At 42.7% G+C, this 23,779-nt stretch overlaps 1 protein-coding gene across 2 annotated transcripts in view; it reads right to left on the bottom strand.

Moving 5' to 3' along the window:
- LOC124151794 overlaps window positions 1–23,779 on the bottom strand; it is an 84,730-nt gene that overhangs the window by 21,369 nt on the left and 39,582 nt on the right. For both annotated transcript variants that reach the window (XM_048401759.1, XM_048401760.1), the window contains exons 28-46: window positions 23,257–23,387; window positions 22,723–22,888; window positions 22,497–22,594; window positions 19,368–19,490; window positions 18,407–18,487; window positions 17,048–17,328; window positions 16,033–16,211; window positions 14,235–14,476; window positions 12,497–12,684; window positions 11,116–11,287; window positions 8,505–8,655; window positions 7,234–7,371; window positions 5,993–6,171; window positions 4,941–5,004; window positions 3,013–3,112; window positions 2,355–2,511; window positions 2,018–2,121; window positions 1,122–1,270; window positions 57–227 (exon numbers count right to left, since the gene is read on the bottom strand). In XM_048401759.1, the coding sequence (XP_048257716.1) occupies window positions 57–227; window positions 1,122–1,270; window positions 2,018–2,121; window positions 2,355–2,511; window positions 3,013–3,112; window positions 4,941–5,004; window positions 5,993–6,171; window positions 7,234–7,371; window positions 8,505–8,655; window positions 11,116–11,287; window positions 12,497–12,684; window positions 14,235–14,476; window positions 16,033–16,211; window positions 17,048–17,328; window positions 18,407–18,487; window positions 19,368–19,490; window positions 22,497–22,594; window positions 22,723–22,888; window positions 23,257–23,387 (2,874 nt within the window). The remainder of the gene's footprint in view (window positions 1–56; window positions 228–1,121; window positions 1,271–2,017; window positions 2,122–2,354; window positions 2,512–3,012; window positions 3,113–4,940; window positions 5,005–5,992; window positions 6,172–7,233; window positions 7,372–8,504; window positions 8,656–11,115; window positions 11,288–12,496; window positions 12,685–14,234; window positions 14,477–16,032; window positions 16,212–17,047; window positions 17,329–18,406; window positions 18,488–19,367; window positions 19,491–22,496; window positions 22,595–22,722; window positions 22,889–23,256; window positions 23,388–23,779) is intronic.

Below are 23,779 nucleotides of genomic sequence, written 5' to 3'. Positions count from 1 at the left end.
TTGTCCAGCTGTTTCTACAGTACTAACTGCTGACTGGTGTTTCCCTCCCTGCCTACCTCCTTGTCCAGCTGCTTCTTGATGTCCTCTCCCTCCCTCTCTGTATCAGCCAGCGCCTTCTTGACGGCCATCAGCTGTTGCCGCAGCAGAATCACCTCTTCCTCCGCCATCATCTTCACCTCGATGTACTCCTTCTTGCTGTTGTCGGCATGGTTACGCAGACGACCAATCTGTCAAATTTCAGGGTTGAATTTAATATAGAAAGCCTACAGGCCTGAATAAAGGCATTCTTCAGAAAAAATCTCTATCAGATGCCTAGAGGACTGTTGCCATAGAACAAATATGGGTACATCCATGTAAAATTGAGCTGACATGATGAATCTAGTTCAACCGTACTTTTCACTTTGCACTCGGACAGGATTACTCAAATGGATATGATGTGGTCTCAAATTATTAGGTTATGGTCCCAAATGGTTACAATGTAGTTTCAAATGGCTACAATGTTGTCTCAAATGGCACAATGTGGTCTTAAATGGCTTTGATGCGGACTCAAATGGCTATATTGTGGTCTCAAATTGCTATAATGTGGTCACAAATGGCTACAATGTTGTCTCAAATGGCACAATGTGGTCTTAAATGGCTTTGATGCGGACTCAAATGGCTATATTGTGGTCTCAAATTGCTATAATGTGTTCTTAAATGGCTATGATGTGGTCTCAAATGGCTGCGTTGTGGTTCAAAATGGTTACGAAGTGGTCTCAAATGGCTATGATGTGGTCTCAAATGGCTACGTTATGGTTCCAAATGGTTATGATGTAGTCTCAAACGGCTGTGTTGTGGTCCAAAATGGTTACGAAGTGGTCTTAAATGGCTATGATGTGGTCTCAAACGGCTGCGTTGTGGTCCAAAATGGTTACGAAGTGGTCTTAAATGGCTATGATGTGGTCTCAAATGACATAATGTGGTCTCAAATGGCTATGATGTGGTCTCAGAAGGCTACCTTAGGGTCCCAAATGGTTACGATGTAGTATCAAATAAATATGAAGTAGTCTCAAATGGCTAAGAAGTGTTCTCGAATGGCTACAATGTGGCCCCAAATGGCTATGGTGTGGATGTCTACTCACAGTTTTGAGGAAGTTGTTGGTGGAGTGGTTCTGTCTCCAGCTAGTCATGGTCTTCATCTTCAGCACCAGGTTGTTGAGGGTGTGGTTCTCGTGCTGCAGACTACGCAGCTTCTCCGACTGACTCAGGTTCTCATTCATACGCTCATCATCTGACACAAAAACACAGATAACCTGTCAGTGCAAACAAACCTTTTTTCCTAACAGCCAGATATGCTGTTAAATATCGAGTTAACCCTTTCAGAAGGCAAAAGCCTTTGTTAAAAAGCACTGCTACAACAGTAAAACCGCAGGAATCCAATATTATGATTAAAATATTCATTTAGTAAATTATTATCAAACTATCTGTGAGTTTTTTGCATTAGAATAGGTTCCCAGCAACCTATGCTTGTTGTAAGAGGTGACTGCACGGATCAGTGGTTGGGCTCTGCATGAGACTTGGTTGATTTAACATCATTGTACCCTGACAGCAGTGTAGTCATATATGGAGTGGGATGTGGGAGTAAACAAGACAATGTTCCTTTTTCATCACAACTTCAGCTTCCTGTGGCAAAAAAGTATGTGAGCACTTAGATCGCTTTGTGGAACTGGACTCAGACCTATAGGCCAAGCTGCCCCAACTTCTAACTGTGAAGATCCGGGGTATAATAGGTCTTCAGCAACCCATGCTTGTCGTAAAAGGCAACTAACGGGATCAATGGTCAGGCTCTCTGACTTGGTTGATGCATGTCATCAAATCCCAACTGTGTGGATTGATGCTCATAATGTCAATCACTGGATTGTCTGGTCCACACTCGATTATTTACAGACCGCCGTCATATAGCTGGAATATTGCTGAGTGCGGCGTTACACAACAAACAAACAAAACAAATCAAAACTCTCCTCCATGAAGGCCTTACCTCCTCCTCCACCACCGACTTTCTTCTCCAGTTTGCTGATGGCCTCCACGGCCTCCCGCCTGGTCTGGCTGATCTTCTCAAACACATCGTCGTACAACACATCTCTGCAAACACAAACATGTTTAAAAAATAATCTCTCAAGGAACTATTTTCTAATTCAGACTAATCAAATGTACGTACCTCTCTGTCTGAAAATGTCAGGACACCTCCATTGGAGGTCGTCAGGGGAACATTCTGATCAGCCAATCAGTGTCGAGGCGTCTAAGTTATCTGTATGAGTTAGTGACACTACAAAAACCTTTAGAGAGAACATTACAAACATTTCAGGTCAACTTACTTGAACTCGTCAAACTTGCCCCGCAGTTGGAAGGTGCAGTTGAAGAGATTCTGTACCAAGTCCTCGTACTCAGACCTGATCCGGTCCCGAACATCTCGCTCCTGTGTCATCAGCATCTCTCGCATCTCCGCTATCTTCGCTCGCAGTGCTGTAATCTCTGTAATAATAGAGGGCGGGGATCACTATCAGTTGAAAAGTGCCTGTCTAACATTATACATCTTTGAGATGTGTTTACAGACTGTATCAAAGTGGGCAAGTGCATGAATAGTACTTTTTTTCATGTTCGGCAACATTACAATTGATCACTATTGTCCATAAAACTTTAAATAACTCTCTTAGTCGATTTCAATCATGTTTTATGACCAAAATGTACTGCCACAAATACTATTACCTCTACTCTGTATTTTGTATCCTCAAATTTTACACATCATGATTTCAAACGAATACTGACAATGATTGAGAAAGAATTACTTTTCAGGTAATATTACATTGTGTCAAATCAAATCAGCCGAGGATATCCAGAGGTGGTTATTGTTAATTCAAACTTCTGACTGACCACTCAGAATGGACTATGTTCCAAAGTTATGGTAGAAGTTAATAAATCACTGCTTGCACAGGACTGATGTATAATTTTCTGATAAGATATGACAGTTATTACCCATGAGCAGGTCATGTGCCTGTGTGGCCAGCTGACACTGGACGTCCACGCTGGCCGTGTGCTGTGACCCCTTCAACTGCTCACGCATCTGCTTGATTTCCTGAAAGCAAGTCATATATCAATGAGATCTGCGGCTTTGTTAATGTCTTAGGTTCATATTGCTTTAAACTTTATCAAAACAAAGAAATACAGATTTGCAGAAAAGTCACCTTCTGGTGAAAACAATTGAATAAAGTCACGAAGATTACCATGATTCAAAGTTCTCTTACAATATCAACTTATCAGATTGCGACACATGGTGTCATTCATGGTATTAGTGCATCGTTTCTGACTTTGTAGTCCACACAACCAGTATCCCTCCGCCACCTCAGACTGACATCCATTCTCACACATCACCGTCAAGGATCCCTCACCCTCTCTCAGCAGCATGCCCACTCTCCCTCTAGATGGTACATCAATGGAAGACCCATCTTCACCTCATCCGCCTAACCACCACAAGACTCCAAATATAATACCTGTTCTCTCTGGTACAGCAACAGACCACCCACCTCTTTAAAATACCATCCTGTTGTCTCTGGTACAGCAGACCACCCACCCCTCTACAGCACCCACCTGTTCTCTCTGGTACAGCAGACCACCCACCCCTCTACAGCACCCACCTGTTCTCTCTGGTACAACAGACCACCCACCCCTCTACAGCACCCACCTGTTCTCTCTGGTACAGCAGACCACCCACCCCTCTACAGCACCCACCTGTTCTCTCTGGTACAGCAGACCACCCACCCCTCTACAGCACCCACCTGTTCTCTCTGGTACAGCAGACCACCCACCCCTCTACAGCACCCACCTGTTCTCTCTGGTACAGCAGACCACCCACCCCTCTGCAGCACCCACCTGTTCTCTCTGGTACAACAGACCACCCACCCCTCTACAGCACCCACCTGTTCTCTCTGGTACAGCAGACCACCCACCCCTCTACAGCACACACCTGTTCTCTCTGGTACAACAGACCACCCACCCCTCTACAGCACCCACCTGTTCTCTCTGGTACAGCAGACCACCCACCCCTCTACAGCACCCACCTGTTCTCTCTGGTACAACAGACCACCCACCCCTCTACAGCACACACCTGTTCTCTCTGGTACAACAGACCTTCCACCCCTCTACAGCACCCACCTGTTCTCTCTGGTACAGCAGACCACCCACCCCTCTACAGCACCCACCTGTTCTCTTTGGTACAGCAGACCACCCACCCCTCTACAGCACCCACCTGTTCTCTCTGGTACAGCAGACCACCCACCCCTCTACAGCACCCACCTGTTCTCTCTGGTACAGCAGACCACCCACCCCTCTACAACACCCACCTGTTCTCTCTGGTACAGCAGACCACCCACCCCTCTACAGCACCCACCTGTTCTCTCTGGTACAGCAGACCACCCACCCCTCTACAGCACCCACCTGTTCTCTCTGGTACAACAGACCACCCACCCCTCTACAGCACCCACCTGTTCTCTCTGGTACAGCAGACCACCCACCCCTCTACAGCACCCACCTGTTCTCTCTGGTACAACAGACCACCCACCCCTCTACAGCACCCACCTGTTCTCTCTGGTACAGCAGACCACCCACCCCTCTACAGCACACACCTGTTCTCTCTGGTACAACAGACCACCCACCCCTCTACAGCACCCACCTGTTCTCTCTGGTACAACAGACCACCCACCCCTCTACAGCACCCACCTGTTCTCTCTGGTACAGCAGACCACCCACCCCTCTACAGCACCCACCTGTTCTCTTTTGTACAGCAGACCACCCACCCCTCTACAGCACCCACCTGTTCTCTCTGGTACAACAGACCACCCATCCCTCTACAGCACCCACCTGTTCTCTCTGGTACAACAGACCACCCACCCCTCTACAGCACCCACCTGTTCTCTCTGGTACAGCAGCTGGTGGTTGACTCGGAGCAGGTTCTCATAGTACATGCTGTAGCTGCAACCCAACACAGACGTACAAGGGAGATGTTTAAAACACAGTACAGGTGAAAAAGATTCATGTATAGGATACATACACATATTTCAAAGTATGTTTGAACAAGATAGCCTTCCAGTTTACAGTTTACCATTCAGCGATTCACTTCCATGTTTGGTCCACCAAACAGTATTTGTTACTCTCCATAAAAAATACCAAACTAATACCAGTATAATCATTTGGACAATAAACTACACAGGTATATATCTTTAAGTATTTTTATTATTTCCAAGTATCTATAAAATGGTATTGAGTTTGTAAGGTTTGAGTTTGTTTTATCGTCATAATTTATTTCATTCAATTTTCCTTGATAACTGGAGGTGAGGTGAGGTGAAATTGAGTTTAATGTCGCGTCCAAGGTTATTGCACTTATATAGCGACATGCATGCACGCGTGTGTGGCTGCTTGTACTAGTCTGACTGATGCCGATTTATAGTGATGGAACACTGAGATACCATGTCGCAGTTTAACATGAATACCCCACTCAGACACAGTATACTGACTCCGAGCCGACCAGTCCTTGTTTTTAGCCCCTTAATGCCAAGCGCCAGACAGGGTAACAAGTACCATCTTTTAACGTCTTTTGGTATGACGCGGCTGGGGATCGAACCCCGGACCTTCCGCTCTCCAAGCGGACGCTCTACTACTAGACCACGGAGGCGGTCTTTGATAACTGGAGTCATGGTAGATAAACTGTTTAATCAGCCAATCAGCACCAAGGCTTCTAAATTCTTTATACGAGTGAGCAAAGCATTCAGACAAGCATATCTGATTTTTGTATCTCAAAAACACTTCTGTGGCTTCATCTTGTGGATGTTGCACACCCAGTCATTTCTGAACACAAATGGCTTCACAAATTATTCGTATTCATTGAGCATGTTCTCAGTACACCCTGTTTTTAAAAGAAGCTGTATCCATGCTCCTATCCACACCATAACCTTTTGCCTACCTCTCAAAGGCCAACTTCTCCCGGCCCATCACTCCCCTGGCGAGGCTTGCTAGACTGGAGTACAGGTGAGACCTGTTGAAGGTGATCTCTTCCCCAGACTCCCAGCAGTCGGTCATCAGCTCTTCCACAAAGTTCTCCACAACGTGCGGCCGTGTGATGGTGTAACTCTCCTTCATCACCTTCAACACAGAAAAGGGAGTCAGTTTGTTTGTTTGTTTGTTGTTTAGTGCTGCACTCAGCAGTATTCCAGCTATATGATGGAGGTCTGTAAATAATCAAGTCTGGACCATGCAATCCAGGGATTGACACCATGAGCATCGATCCACGCAATTGGATCAAAGTCAGCGATATAGATATATTACAGCAATATCCTGTTTGTTTGTTTGTTTGTTTGTTGTTTAACGCCAGACAATCCAGTGATTGATATCATGAGCATTAATCTACGCAATTGGAAAACAATGACATGCATCAACCAAGTCAGCAATCCTGACGACCCGATCCTGTTAGTCACCTCTTATGACAAGCATGGGTTGCTGAAGACCAATTCTAACACAGAATCTTCAAGGGACCCAAAATAGTGATGGCATACACCCCCCTAAATGTTTAAAATTCTATCAGCCGTCAGGACACCTTTAACAATCGTGAAACTGGCCCGGTATAGCAGGCTATGCTAATACTCCCCTACACTGTCCACTACTCTAGTCCTACTGATACTGCCACTCACGAGTGAAAGAGTCAGATTTAGCCCAGATTGAACAGTGTTTCTGTTCTTTAACCTAGCTTCATGTAGTGACTTTAATGATGTGGGAAGCCTGAAGTGAAATTCATGAGAACAAGTATGGAGTTGACTGACTATGATAATTATTTGATGAATCTGGTATATCTGAATCTCTCTCTCACTATATAAATTATGCTATGATTGTCTTTGTTTGTTGTTGAAAGCTGCACTGAGCAATATTCCAGCTATATGACTGCGGTCTTTTTCATACTTTTTTTTAAAAAGCCAACAGTTTATTGGCGCTGCTTGGTGATTAGCAACGGACAAATGGAGGCAAGCTGGCAGGATAATTAATCCCCTTGACTTGGGGATAATAGATGGTGGAACAGATTAATTAAATCAATCACGTCTCAAGGACTAGGCAGATATCTTCCCCGGAATGTTGTGTGTCTCATAATAACAAAGTTGACATCCATAATTCTCTCTGAAGTTTAAAACTATATTGCCCAATGATACCACCTACCGGCTTCTTCCACAGGTCAGTGGACAGAGCACCCTCTTCCCGAGATCTCTCTGACAGAGCAAGGGTCGATTCCTTCGCAACTCGTTTGCGAACCTCGTTGATCATGTGACATTCAAGGTTCTCAAACAGACGCACAAGCTGGAAAACACAAAGTCACAAAAGTTACAAAATGATCTGAATTGATTACAAGACAAGAGTGGACAGGCAAGAATGAGTGGTTGTCACCGGGGTTAACATCAAGACCATTGATCATGTTGCTACATGTCGAAAACAAATTAGTCATTATTTTAAAACATATACTTTCTTAATTCTATGACATGGCTATAATTAGGGACCAACCATTTGATAATCAAGGATGGAGGGAGGCCTTGGACTATGTATGGAGACTAGATATTTATTCAACTACAGATGCAAAACCAGGCATTTTTAAAAAAAACAAACCTTTTAACAAAATAACTTTTGTGGCAGACAATTTCTATTTTTTTCAACAGTCAGAAGCATAAAAATAATTTTCAAGGGACATTTCATCTATTAAATAAAATATCCAGCCACCCCCCCCCCCCCGAATATCAAATGGTTGGTTCCTTATTTGACACCCATTTCATTTGGATGTTTGTATCACATGATGACACAGGATGTTACCTATAAAATCTCTTGACCACTTGAAACATATCTCTTAAGTAGGGCTGGGACGAGTCCAGATTTACTACCAGGTACCCACACCCCTATTACCCGACTCTACCCGGGTACCCACTGTAGGTCTCAAGAGATAGGTCCAAAGGACTGGGAATAGTTTGACCGTAGCCCTGGCAAAATGTATTTAGATACACGATTAAAAACGATCTGGTCATGCATAAACTGAAGTTTAATCAAACATATAAAGTCAGAAGGAATGCAAACATTAGTCACTTATAGTGTAACCATAGAGTTCTAGATACTTTCTGTCATTAAAAAATATATCGCATGATTAACCACGGGTCTGGGTAGTCCTGTGGGCACCTGGGTCCTACTCAGTACCCACCCGACCCGAGTCCCCGAGTTACCTGTCTCAGCCCTACTCCTAAGCACTGTTTTCAACTAGAAGGAAGGAAAATGCTTCTATAATCTAGTTTCTATAGCAGATATCAGCAACTCTAAGAATTCATATAAAATATTCTATGTCAGAATTTGGCAGCTCACAAGTGCTGTAAACCACAGTAAATACATGTATTAACTTCAAAATTATGAAACGGATTTGAAATAGTCCAGTAACCCCCTGGTTCCCAGCTCACCTGTTTAGCTCGGACTTCAATCTCTGAGGCCCCTTTAGGCATGACGAGGATGTCCGTATCTAGCACCAGCCCCTCATACAAGTCGCCCTGACCCAGACGTCGAGCCACGCTCTGCAGCACCGGCAGCAACACCTCCATACGGTACAGTTTGCTGGGGAGAAACCATTCCTGTCAGTAATTCATCATGATGTGGCTCCATGCTCTTATTTTCACAAACAAAAAGTAATGACACACTCACCAGTATTTCAGTTGTATGCTGGCAGTCAGATGTCAGCCAAACCAGTGGCTGATAGCATGACCAACATTCTGTGCCATCTGGGTGCAATGACACACTCTCAGCAAGATCACAGAGCCTGCATACAGTCAAGTCCCGTTAATCCGACATTGTTGGTTGCATATGATTGTGTCGGATTAACGAGTCTGTTGGATTAACAAATTTGTGATTTGTGGTTGAAAATCGGCCATCTTCATGATAGCTAACAACCATGTGTTAAGTTAATCTCTGCAGCCAGTGTGGGTCTAAACACGGGGCTGTGTACTCGCGGGCAGATGACCACGGAGTACGCTGATCACTGTGTCGGATTAACAAGACTGATTAATGAGTGATGTCGGTAATTTGTTGCAAATTAGGTGTGTCGGAGTGCGAGGATGTCGGATTAACAGGTCTAAATAGCACTGAATTAATCAGTTCCCATCATTTGTGTCGGGTAAAGCCAATTGTCAGATTAACGAGTGTCAGATTAATGGGACTTGACTGTATATAGCTGATCCCCATTTTAATTGGCTCTTACACACCTTCCCGAGGCAAGGGAGTTAACTGATACATAGGTCCAGTTTCCACCCTTGCCAAAAAGGCTTGAATTATGGAGTTACATTTTGGCTGGACTAACGAGTCTTTGCATTGTCCAATCAAAATCTTGTAATGAAATGAACATCCAGTTCGTAAACTGCCGTGCAGATTTCAGTAAATTGCAGGATTTGTTTACAAATTACTCAAATTAAGTAGACATGACAAATTATTCTATGCTTTCACTCAGATAGTCAAGGCATTTAGTCTGATTTCTAGGACTTTCAAAGTTGAATAAGCAATAACAGTTTTCAGGGTATTTAAGAATGTCTTCTGGTCTGTTACAGAGTATTTAACTTTTGCTTTTAGAGGACTGAATCTAACTTCCCATTTGAAAAAAAGGAAGCATGCATTACATTGAGTTTTCAGCACTTATTATTGGCCTCACTAACTTCACACTTTACAATAGAGGAAACCACTCACCATGTTAACACTTTTGCAAAGAGGTATATTCAGTAACACTTAACTTTGTAAAATAGTTTACCCACAAACAGATTAAATGTTCATCTGTAAGAAAACATCACAATTTCCATCAATATCGAGCAAATGGATAAAAAGATGCACATTTACATAATTCCCTCAGTTTCTAATACGCAACAGTCCAATGATGACCTCCTATGAGGTCACGTAACAAGGTTTCAAGGCAGCGATGACATAGCTACTCTCATTCACTTCTACCATAAGAAATAAGCAACCTGTCATAAAATGTATCTTAATTCATTTTTCATTTGATATTTAACTCTTTTGACTATTTGACTTTTAGTCCAGGATTGTTGGATAGATTGATGTTAACATATTACATATAAGTTAGTTGTTGAAGGACACCTGATACATGGCAGTTCAAGGTGAGCAGTGAACATAAAATCATACCAGCAGACATGTTTAAGGTATTTTCAAGACAAACATCGCAATTCCAGGCCCTTTCCAGATTAACATCTCAATCCCAGGCCATATCAAGACAAACATCTCAATCCCAGGCCATATCAAGACAAACATCTCAATTCCAGGCCATATCAAGACAAACGTCTCAATTCCAGGCCATATCAAGACAAACATCTCAATTCCAGGCCATATCAAGACAAACATCTCAATTCCAGGCCATATCAAGACAAACATCTCAATTCCAGGCCATATCAAGACAAACATGTCAATCCCAGGCCATATCAAGACAAACATGTCAATCCCAGGCCATATCAAGACAAACATGTCAATCCCAGGCCATATCAAGACAAACATGTCATATCAAGACAAACATCTCAATTCCAGGCCATATTAAGACAAACATCTCAATCCCAGGCCATATCAAGACAAACATCTCAATCCCAGGCCATATCAAGACAAACATCTCAATTCCAGGCCATATCAAGACAAACATCTCAATCCCAGGCCATATCAAGACAAACATCTCAATTCCAGGCCATATCAAGACAAACATGTCAATTCCAGGCCATATCAAGACAAACATCTCAATTCCAGGCCATATCAAGACAAACATGTCAATTCCAGGCCATATCAAGACAAACATGTCAATTCCAGGCCATATCAAGACAAACATGTCAATTCCAGACCATATCAAGACAAACTCAGTCAGGTAACACACCAACAAGCAAGGGGTACTGGGGACCTGCCCTGGAATACCCACAGGGTGTCAGAAAAGGGTTGATTATTTCAGTGACAGATGTGATGGACATGATCAGGGCTTGCTTGCCTGAGCGGTCATTCAAAAGTGTACAGTTAAAAGTTTTTGTTCTCAATGCTGCCTACCAGTATTCCTTGTACAGGTGATGGGTCTCTATCCTCTCCACGATCAGCTTGCGTCGGCCCCACTCTACCTTGGCCAGCTCCAGACACTTCCACAGCTTGAGGAAAGACTTGAGGAGTCGGTAGGCATCCATAGGCTGCTGGGTTCGTGACAAACTCTTGGACGGCTGGGCTGCTGGAGTGAGAACATTTGAGTGAGTGAGTGAGTGAGTGAGTGAGTGAGTGAGTGAGTGGGTGGGGTTTGATGCTGCTTTTAATTGATGTTGTCGATGTGACAAACTAATGTGATAAACTTGGCATCACAATCAGCAATATATGCAAATTAGGTCACCTAACAGGATTATCTTTAACCTCATACATCGATGCAATGTCTGTTTGATCAGTACATGATTGTCTGACGTTCCCAATAAAGTTTACACAGGGGTTTTCTCAATGTAAGGGACTGCTCTGTGGTCTAGTGGTAGAGCGTCCGCGCGGAGAGTGGAAGGTCCAGGTTTCAATCCCCCGCCGCGTCATACCAAAAAACGTTGAAAGATGGTACTTGTTGTTACCCTGCCTGATTCTTGGCATTAAGGGGATAATGGGCTAATATTTGGTAGGGTGTCGCATATAATTAAGATAGCTATGTCATAAATGACAAAGAACAATGAAGAACTGAGCGTGTTTTATTTTATGATAAAACATTGTTCTATCATGACGTCATTTTGAAGTCATTCGAACATACGCTCGCAAATTGATGACGTCGTAAATTGGACAATGTTATTTATGAGAGGGAAGTGTCTCGTGAGTTGTTCCCATAGATGCAGCTGGGCAATGTAGATAAACGCGATGGCCAAACAATTGCGAGATATGACAATCGGTATTGGGAGAAAAGGTACAAATAATCGCTGACAATTATGAGAATATCTGGGGAATACCAAACTTCACTCCCCTGTTCATAAAATGGACTTGCCTGACATTGCAGAGATCAGATCGTATTCAGGAAGTGATCATTATTTATATCAAGTAAATATTTTCAAAGCTTGTACACGTTATTAATACCTTTAAAGAGGATGTACATAATGTCGCTACCTCATATAAGAAATAAACGACACATGGATTGTACAATAAAACACTGTAGGGAGAATAAACCACTTACGCATTATGTTTTATATCTCTCTGCAGTGTTTTACTGTACCATAACCAACTCCCACTGGACATAAATTTCTTAAATGAAACATCATTGGAGAAAAACAGCTTTAAGGAAATACAGATTATCTATCCCTTGTGAATTGAAAGGATCAGGGCTTACATAATTCATTCACTCGGGACAGATAAACCTGTAATCACTTGTAGCTCACACGTTCACCAGTTATGTGCTGGCGGACTGATTCTTGCAATCTACCTGCAGCCTTCTTGCCTTCTCTGCTCTCACCAGCAGCGCTGGTGCATCTGGACTCGGTCGTGTCTGCTATAGACTTGACATCTGCATCTTCAGGGGCAGCTGCCTCCAGGAGCGTGTCCTGGTAGCCTGTCTGTAGCACATCCTCCATCAGCAGCGTCACCCCCAGGATCTCCCCGTTAGCCACATGCCTGGGGGTTACACACACACACATGTAGTATACATTGATCACACAGCCACACAGACACACACATGTAGTATACATTGATCACACACCCACACAGACACACAGACCCACACATGTAGTATACATCAATGTAGAGACAACAGCAGCGTCACACCCAGGATCTCCCCGTTAGCCACATGCCTGGGGGTTACACACACACACATGTAGTATACATTGATCACACACCCACACAGACACACACATGTAGTATACATTGATCACACAGCCACACAGACACACAGACCCACACATGTAGTATACATTGATCACACACCCACACTGACCCACACACACACACATGTAGTATACCTTGATCACACACCCACACAGACCCACAGACACACACATGTAGTATACATTGATCACACACCCACACAGACCCACAGACACACACATGTAGTATACATTGATCACACACCCACACAGACCCACACATGTAGTATACATTGATCACACACCCACACACACACACATGTAGTATACATTGATCACACACCCACACAGACCCACAGACACACACATGTAGTATACATTGATCACACACCCACACAGACCCACAGACACACACATGTAGTATACACTGATCACACACCCACACAGACCCACAGACACACACATGTAGTATATATTGATCACACACCCACACAGACCCACAGACACACACATGTAGTATACATTGATCACACACCCACACAGACCCACACACACACACATGTAGTATACATTGATCACACACCCACACAGACACACAGACACACACATGTAGTATACATTGATCACACACCCACACAGACCCACAGACACACACATGTAGTATACATTGATCACACACCCACAGACACACACATGTAGTATACATTGATCACACACCCACACAGACCCACAGACACACACATGTAGTATACATTGATCACACACCCACACAGACCCACACATGGAGACACATCAACATAGAGACAACAGCAGCGTCACCGTCAGCCACATGCCTGGGGGTCTCTCTCTCTCGTCTCTCTCTTCTCGTCTTTCTCTTCTCGTCTCTCTCTTCTTGTCTCTCTCTTCTCGTCTCTCTCTCTCTTCTTGTCTCTCTCTTTCTCTCTCTCTCTCTCTCTCTCTCAAAACACACACACACACAGAGGTGGAATATTCAAAATATAAAATTCTTTGTTTGTCCTGAAAAGATTTCTGGTGGTGACATGTGACATTAGTCAGCCAATGAAATGAGGCCATGTATAACTTTTTAAAGTCAAATGAGCCCTGCCCCATGCATGAACTGTGTAAACCCACTGAAGCTTCATTTAGTGTAGCAGCCACAGGACTACAGCACATGTCACATGAGACATACTGGTGACATCATCTGAACCTCATTGGTCTGGACACATGCTGGGTTCCCTCCTACTGAAATCAAGTCTTCATCCATTGTTTTAAAATAGCAACCACACCACAAAGCAGCCTTATTTATTCACAGGTGATGAAGGAATGTTGTGTCAACAAACCCACAAAGTTTTCCCAATGTACCTGTCTACATCTTTGAGTCCAGCCAGACAGCCCTGGATGTGGAAGTCGATCTGCTGCCACTGCCAGAACATGAGTGGGTGGGGGCCGTTCTGGCAGACGAAGGACCTCCAGGGGTACAGCTTCCTGGCCAGGAGGTCGCGGGGCTCCAGGGGTTCCGGCACGGACAGGTAGGCACTGGTCAGACTGGTCCGCTGGACGTTGCTGAGGGCGGGCAGGGCATGGTACATGTTCTCCGTGATGGCCTGCAATAACATCGGTCACGTGGAAACAATGATAAGTACATAAAAGACATAGTAATTCAAACAGTACCATATTTGCTGTGTTTAGGGTTTGGCTCCAATAACTGACCAACTTGTTGACCAACCTGTGTAAGTGATCTTTATGATCACCCACTAAGAAACCCGAAAATTGACATGACAATTTGTATTTGCTTGTGTAGATTACAGATCTTTTCTTCAGTGAACACAGCAGTGAAGATATAGTATGTGACTGCTTAGTAACAATTAACGAAAACATTTTAGTTTGACAGATGTTTGAACTAAGTCTGTTCTCTACCCCCATGATATCAAACAACAAATTATGATTTGTCTATGGTTTTAATAAGCACCACTCCCTCCTCCTGTGAATTTTCTAAGCTTATTATGGTAAATCTGGTATGTGTAAAAATGATGCAATGCCAAGTCTAAACATTAATCCTACAGCACTATTCCTGTGTCAGATATAAAATCAGGGACAGAAATGAACACTAGCTGACCAGCGCGTCAGCTTGTCTAATGTTGAGGATATCCTGATAGCTAGTTTTTTGTTTGTTTGTTGTTTAACACTTGACTCAGCAATATTCAAACTATATGATGGTGGTCTGTAAATAATCATGTCTTGACCAGACAATCCAGTGATTGACATCATGAGCAATGATCTACGGACAGGAATACAACATGCATCAACCAAGTCAGCGAGTCTGACCACCCGATCTTACGACAAGCGTAGGTTGCCGAAGGAGACCAATTCTCACCCGGATCTTCACGGGGACCTGACAGCTAGAATTTCAGATTCTTAGGATCTGTCCCATATATGTTATCACTGTTTGGCTTAGTAAACTTTCAGGATACAATCTCATTAAAATCAGTTTACATTCTGATACATTACTTCTCAGCTATGTCAGGTGACTTCCTGATCAGTTTGTTCATGGAGCACTTTGTTTTTATGAAAGGTCAAGGACAAGACAAATTAATGTCCCTTGTTTGCACATATAAAATGTCAAATTTTGAACTTGCTGTAATTTTTTAAACAACTAGGCAGGGTTTTTCTTACACTTTTTTCACTTTTACATGATTAAATACTGAGAAATAAATGTGCAAATGGATGAAAAATGGTGACTGTATAATATTGAAGGAAAATCTAACTGTGAACAAGTCCGTGAAGAATTTCTTAATAAATATGTGTTCTGTTTTTATCTACATCTTAAAATCAGATGTTTCTTAAAATGAGCAGGTCAAAGACTTGATTATGTTCAAACAGAACATTTCTTCCCAAAGATCCTTTAAATCTGCCTTTATGACATATTTTAGGCTCACCTATTTTTTAAGTGACCCAACATACGAGTGTTGAAATGAACAGTCTAATTCTCATTCATATGATCACATCTGATAACACTGTCACAAAACATTGTCTCCATTTCCTAAATTTTGTATTTCACATGGACCAAAAAGGACACTTATCGCACCCTGTCCTTGAAGAACTGTTTCTTGAACAGCGTTATCTTCCAGCACGTTTCAAGTCTGTATGGCCCCTGACCTACCTGGAAGCCCTGTTGGTTGCCCGTGGAGAGGAAAGTGTCGGCCATGTAGTGTCGGACGGCAGTGTCGAACTCCAGGAACATGACGTCCCGGCGTAGCGTGAGGAACTCCACCACAGTGCCAGGGTTGGTGGGGTCGGGTAAGTTGTTGATCTGTTTCTGAATCTCACGCAGCTCAGCACCTGGAAGTGTTCAAACATTTCATACATCATCTCTTGTATCATCATTCATTGAATTTACCAAAAGATTTAATCCCATGACCCTAAACTGACAAAAAAGAGAAATGTTAGGCTAAAAAATAAATAGCCTTGGTTCCCAGGCTCCACCTACATCATCATTTTTATTTCCATTTTCAAAAAAAATTCTAAATAAAAAATCCTAATACTTCAAACAGTGCGATCCATTAAACACACAGTTACTTCCCTTTAAATGCACACTGCTTTACTGTGCATCTTGTGTTAGGGTCATGGTGGCAGTAGGAGTTTGTATGCTTGTTTATGTAGGGAGGCCTTTTCCCAGGTTGATGGTACACAGCTGTTTATTTGGTTACATACTAGTTTGAACAAGCATAAAAAATCAACAACAACGCCTGCTTCCCCCCCCCCCCCCCCCCACAGCCCGCACATCATTTTCATAAGGATGTCAAATGATGTTTACTAACAGGCTGAAAATCTGATACTGCAAATTTATTTATCATAATGTATTTATCAATATGTCATCATGTATTTGATCACTGTAATGACAACTTAGCAATAACATTTCCAACATGAATAAATCACTGTAAATGTATGAACTTCAACTGATTTACATATATCCAAATTACAAACAAATTGATTCCTAAGTTGCAGAATAGATGCATTCCCAATTCAAATGCATTATCAGGCTAAAATATGCCCTATATACTGAAAATTATGAAATAATGCATCACCAACATAATGCTTGTTTAAAATGTGTCATGACAATAAATGTGAGTAGCCCCACGATGTTGAGTTTGCTCATTTATGGAGAGTCGACCTACCAATTCCTTCTGTTCCGCCCCAGTCTGCAGACACAAACTCCATCTTCTGGGAGCCGAGTCTTGCGTGGGAACTGCCGAGTCGTGAGTGTGCACACAGGTAGTGCAGCATGTCGTGCTGCGCGGCAACGATAGCCAGCGTGTACTGCAACGCTCGCACACATTCACTGTCATCCATTGTCTTAAACATGATCAACACCTCGGTGTGATGGGGGATAAACCACAGGTTGAGGACATGGCGGCCGTCCGGGGATAACAGTCGACGTGGTCTGGTCTTTAACACTCTGGGATATAAAGAGTGAAAGTGAGAGTGAGAGAGTGGAAGGGATGATTAATGCCACACTCAGCTATATTCAAATAATCAATCCAGTATTGATTATTATGACTGTTTGTTTGTTTGTTTGTGTGTTCTTAAATGCCAAATTCTCAATATTCTGGCTGTATGACGTCTGACAGTAAATAATCAAGACTGGACCAGACAATCCAGTGATTGATATTGTAAGCAACGATCCATAGCATTGGGGTACGATGACATGCAATCAACTAGTGACAGAGTCTGATCACTTGTTATTAATATTCAGTAGTCACTGTGTCAATCTAATAATCCCTAGTGTAGTTCCCATATTTTTGCAAAAAGCATGGGTACGAGACTGATACACACTAGCAGATAATGGAACCTTACAAACTAAACATTGCAATAATAACATTTCATATTATTTTTTTTTTGAGTTAAATAGCAAGACAAAAAATGACCAATTATGGCACATTAATACAATAATTATTTTTGTATTTTATGGATATTCCAGCCCTATAGTATGTAAAAGTAAATACAAAGGCTTGTCTAATGAAAACTTGTCTCCTGCATTCTTAAATGCTTTAATTCAAGGCATCTTTTAGGATAGAACAATCATTGATAAGAATATTTCAAATTACTGTATTCGACATATTAAGCGCCCCACTCTAATAAATGCCCACGGCAATATTTGCTGATATATTGGCTAGTGAACAATCCCAATTAGCACCCCTTCCGATTGATCACTGTACACAAGACTTATTTATTTGCGTATAATACACACTCGTATGTTATATGCACCCTTAATTATGGGCAATTAAATTCTGGAAAAATATATCTGTCGTACATAAACATTTCAGGCTGTCACTATAAACCACGAAATTTATCTTTCAACTCTGTTTTTTTCACCAACATAATATTCTAATAAGAGCCCCCTATTTTAATTTTGAGAGCCCCATGGGCGCTTATTACATCAAATACAGTATTACCTTTTACCCCCCAAAAGATCAAGAATATAATAATATAATTCTATTGTCTGAGTGAAATAAGTAACTATGACAATGACTCACTTTGCATCAGGCACCATTCCCTTGAGGTCATCGGTGTCCATCTTCTTCTCATTCACTTCCCCTCGCATGAAGTATGTGTCCCTGTCGATGTAGCAAACTCTCATTAGACTATAATAAGTTCTTTCTTAGATATTTTAGCCCAATATTTTAAAACTGTGAGACAGCAGCCTTTTGTCCTTAATAATGAAGGCATCTGTGTACATAACTGCTGAAGGTGTTTCACATGAAGCAGGAATGTTTGTAGACAATATATACTGAAACACTGTGAAAATGGATAATCAACTTAAATCAGTTTACAGATTCGAGTATCCAGACTTAGAACCTATCTTATAGGGCTCTGGTGGGCAGCTAAAAATAGATTGACCATGCTTTGAGTAATTGATTTCAACTGTAATATGTCACACAATTGACAGGTTGTATTTTTTTTGACATCATCAACATCCAAATTCATTCAGACCAAGTACTATTTCTCTTCCATGTCTGCAACATGGATGTCAGGGAAGTGATGATGTGAGTTATCTCCCCTGGGTGGATACCCTTGAAAGTCCTTAACATTTGACTCAAGGCCATTTTAACCCGACTCTGCACGATGAAATAGTAATGGTTTGAATTTATGTTCATTCATTTGACAGCTCTGTCTATGAAGGATTACAAAAAGAAAAAGATATAACTGCTAAAGTCATACAAACTTAAAGTATTATTGACAAATTCTAATTCATCAAACGCCTTGCATCATGTGTGTGTGTTCGCATGCGTGTGTGCTTGTGTATGGACTAATACCAGTTTTATAGTGCTAGCCCACTGAAATACATTCCCGCAGTTTAACATGGATACCCAACTCATATACCAACTCCCAAGACAACCAGTCCTTGTTCTCCAGGTAGATGCTCTATCCACTAGACCACAGAGACGGTCCACTAAAATGAAGACATGTGTCTTACAGAGAGTGTGTGGTGTTTACCTGACTGCAGGGAAATCCTCAAGCAGGCGGAGTACGCTGTTGTAGTAGGCAATGATCTGCCCCCTCAGAGAGTACTGGGACACCCGCTGTGAGAAGTTCATGCAGTACTCCGATATCAGGCGCCTGCAAACAAGAAACCAGTGTCATCAAACACTCATCCATCTATCTGCTGGCTTCCACATGCCTTTCTGTGGGGCACCCACAAACTATGTGCCTTTCTGTGGGGCACCCACAAACTATGTGTCTTCTGTGGGGCACCCACAAACTATGTGCCTTTCTGTGGGGCACCCACAAACTATGTGTCTTTCTGTGGGACACCCACAAACTATGTGTCTTTCTGTGGGGCACCCACAAACTATGTGTCTTTCTGTGGGACACCCACAAACTATGTGTCTTTCTGTGGGGCACCCACAAACTATGTGTCTTTCTGTGGGACACCCACAAACTATGTGTCTTTCTGTGGGGCACCCACAAACTATGTGTCTTTCTGTGGGGCACCCACAAACTATGTGTCTTTCTGTGGGGCACCCACAAACTATGTGTCTTTCTGTGGGGCACCCACAAACTATGTGTCTTTCTGTGGGGCACCCACAAACTATGTGTCTTTCTGTGGGGCACCCACAAACTATGTGTCTTTCTGTGGGGCACCCACAAACTATGTGTCTTTCTGGTTTCACACCTGACTCTAATCTGGAGCCCCACCCCACAATAATGTTTGGATTGTAGCTTTTATCACCATCCCTGTAATGTCCATATTTTGTGCCAGTAGCTTAAACTTGTTGTGCTTCATTACGGATAAACCAGTTATTATTTGAAAGGAGGCTTTCAAACTGCAATTTTTCACTGAAAAACAGCAACCCCCCCCGAAATTTGACGTTCCTACCATGTTTTTGGAAGGACTGAAATAGGACGCATGTTTGTGAAGGAGGAATTTCATTGATTGTTTCTTGTCTTATGACACATTCAGCAATTTTTCCAGCTATATGTCAGTGGGCTGTAGATAATTGTAGACAAACCAGTGATTGATATACCGAGCACTGTCCAGGACATCAGGGTATAGTGACACACAATCAACCAAGTCACTGAGCCTGACCATCTGATCCGTTTAGTCACCCTTACTCGTGCATAGGTGGTGTCTGCCCATCAGAAATGTTAGGCTTAATATAATAAAAGAATTTGTTCTCTGGCAATGACTTTTGAAAATATAGTAAGTGCCTGAGAACAAAGGCTTAATTTTTTTAGCCTTACAGACAGTTACACAAAAAGAAGCAGAAATAGTGTCCACTTTCACAAACAGGATTAAACCTGATCACTCAATGAAATCATGAAAGGGAAAATGACTGAGCTCACCGCTTCAGTTTCACACTGTTAACACAAGACGCTACAGAGAGGTGAGCTTACTGCTTTAGTTTCACAATGTTAACACAAGATGCTACAGAGATGTAAGCTCACCGCTTCAGTTTCACAATGTTAACACAAGATGCTACAGAGATGTGAGCTCACCGCTTTAGTTTCACAATGTTAACACAAGATGCTACAGAGATGTAAGCTCACCGCTTTAGTTTCACAATGTTAACACAAGATGCAACAGAGATGTGAGCTCAGCGCTTCAGTTTCACAATGTTAACACAGGACACTACAGAGATTAGAGCTAACACTTCAGTTTCACACTGTTAACATCAGACTCTACAGAGATGTGAGCTCACTGCTTTAGTTTCACACTGTTAACACAGGACACTACAGAGATTAGAGCTAACACTTTAGTTTCACAATGTTAACACAAGACACTACAGAGATGTGAGCTCACCGCTTCAGTTTCACACTGTTAACACAAGATGCTACAGAGATGTGAGTTTACCGCTTCAGTTTCACAATGTTAGCACAAGACGCTACAGAGATGTAAGCTCACTGCTTCAGTTTCACAATGTTAACACAAGACGCTACAGAGATGTAAGCTCACTGCTTCAGTTTCACAATGTTAACACAAGACACTACAGAGAGGTGAGCTTACTGCTTTAGTTTCACAATGTTAACACAAGATGCTACAGAGATGTGAGCTTACCGCTTCAGTTTCACACTGTTAACACAAGACACTACAGAGATGTGAGCTCACCGCTTCAGTTTCACAATGTTAACACAAGACGCTACAGAGATGTAAGCTCACTGCTTCAGTTTCACAATGTTAACACAAGACACTACAGAGATGTGAGCTCACCGCTTCAGTTTCACAATGTTAACACAAGACGCTACAGAGATGTGAGCTAACACTTCAGTTTCACACTGTTAACACAAGACACTACAGAGAGGTGAGCTCACCGCTTCAGTTTCACAATGTTAACACAAGATGCTACAGAGATGTGAGCTAACACTTCAGTTTCACACTGTTAACACAAGACACTACAGAGAGGTGAGCTCACCGCTTCAGTTTCACACTGTTAACACAAGATGCTACAGAGATGAGATCTCACCGCTTCAGTTTCACACTGTTAACACAAGATGCTACAGAGATGAGATCTCACCACTTCAGTTTCACACTGTTAACACAAGATGCTACAGAGATGAGATCTCACCACTTCAGTTTCACACTGTTAACACAAGATGCTACAGAGATGTGAGCTTACCGCTTCAGTTTCACACTGTTAACACAAGACACTACAGAGATGTGAGCTCACCGCTTCAGTTTCACAATGTTAACACAAGACGCTACAGAGATGTAAGCTCACTGCTTCAGTTTCACAATGTTAACACAAGACACTACAGAGATGTGAGCTCACCGCTTCAGTTTCACAATGTTAACACAAGACGCTACAGAGATGTGAGCTAACACTTCAGTTTCACACTGTTAACACAAGACACTACAGAGAGGTGAGCTCACCGCTTCAGTTTCACAATGTTAACACAAGATGCTACAGAGATGTGAGCTAACACTTCAGTTTCACACTGTTAACACAAGACACTACAGAGAGGTGAGCTCACCGCTTCAGTTTCACACTGTTAACACAAGATGCAACAGAGATGTGAGCTCACTGCTTCAGTTTCACACTGTTAACACAAGATGCAACAGAGATGTGAGCTCACCACTTCAGTTTCACAATGTTAACACAAGATGCTACAGAGATGAGATCTCACCGCTTCAGTTTCTCTTGTTCCTCGGGGTTCCGCAACACGGTGCCCATCTGCTGCTTCTTCTGGATGTAGTCATTCAGCATCAAGTCACGGCTCGGACGCTGCCAGGGAACATTACAGTTGACATCATCACTCACAAACATAACATTCATATTACAAGTCAACGATGACTGGAAATCATCTATGTAGGATTTCATGTCAGAGTACAACGGAAGATGCAGCTGCCTACCTTCTCCAGCTGCATGGAGATGAAGGCTTCAGGTGAGCGGCGGTGCTTCCCAGTCTCGGACTGGTGTTTAGAGGCAAGCCCTGTACCCCCCGTCCCGCTGGAGATGCTGGTGAACTGTGTCATAGACGACTTCTCACTCTTTGTCTCGGTGGGGCTGGCACGCCCACTGAAACACATTCATTATAAGATGAAGAATGACTCATTTACAAACTCCAACTTCCTTTCTGTTCTGTTTATTCAAGTGACTGTTACTGGTGCCATTAACAGGCAAACCAGTGACTGATAGTCCAAGCACCAGTTCATTCTGTCCTACTTGACATCCCCCATACACGGTTGCGTTAAATTTTGGCGACCCCCCTTTTTTGCTGTGTCATTTTGTCATGACCCAACCAGCCTCTACATCACCACCCCCCTTCCACAATAAAACATGACCAGTCCCTGATCTATTATAGATTGACGACACATTTTAGGAACCAAATTTGCTCAGTATTATCTAAACTATTTCCACAAGTTCTAAAACCAGGTGAAGCTTACCTCTTCCAGTCCTGCTGTCTGACTGGCTGACACACGTTGGCCTGCTGGACGGCAGAGATGAGGGCATTCTTGTGAACAGTCTGGGCCTTCAACACCACCTGTAGGTTCTCCATACCCCCGGGACGCAGGATCTAGAAATGGCGAGTGATGGGTGCATGAGGTGAAATTGGTTTTACATGGGCACTTACATAGCGGCCTGCACACACATGTGCTTGTTCTAGTCTGGATACATGCAGGTTTTAAATAGCTATTCTACTGAAATACCATGCCACAGTTTAACATATATAGATACAAAGGCTGCTGGGAGTGTCAGGCTGGGTAACAGCAAGTACCATCTTGTAATGTCTTCTGGTATGACACGGACAGGGGATCGAACCACCGACCTTCTGCTTTCCAGGGGAGTGAGACAGTGAGCTGGGTATAATGCTATTTTGAATCAGGGCAAATCTGATATAGAACAACCATTTTAGGATCCTGGCACACCTAAGGGATGCAACTCTACACAGTGCATTGTGGTGCCTTA

This window comes from Haliotis rufescens, unplaced genomic scaffold (assembly GCF_023055435.1).
Source record: "Haliotis rufescens isolate VD_foot unplaced genomic scaffold, xgHalRufe1.0.p SCAF_23, whole genome shotgun sequence".
Classification (NCBI taxonomy): Eukaryota; Metazoa; Mollusca; class Gastropoda; order Lepetellida; family Haliotidae; genus Haliotis; species Haliotis rufescens.
The sequence above is the reverse complement of the archived record's forward strand: the minus strand, read 5'-3'. Positions and strand labels throughout refer to the sequence as shown.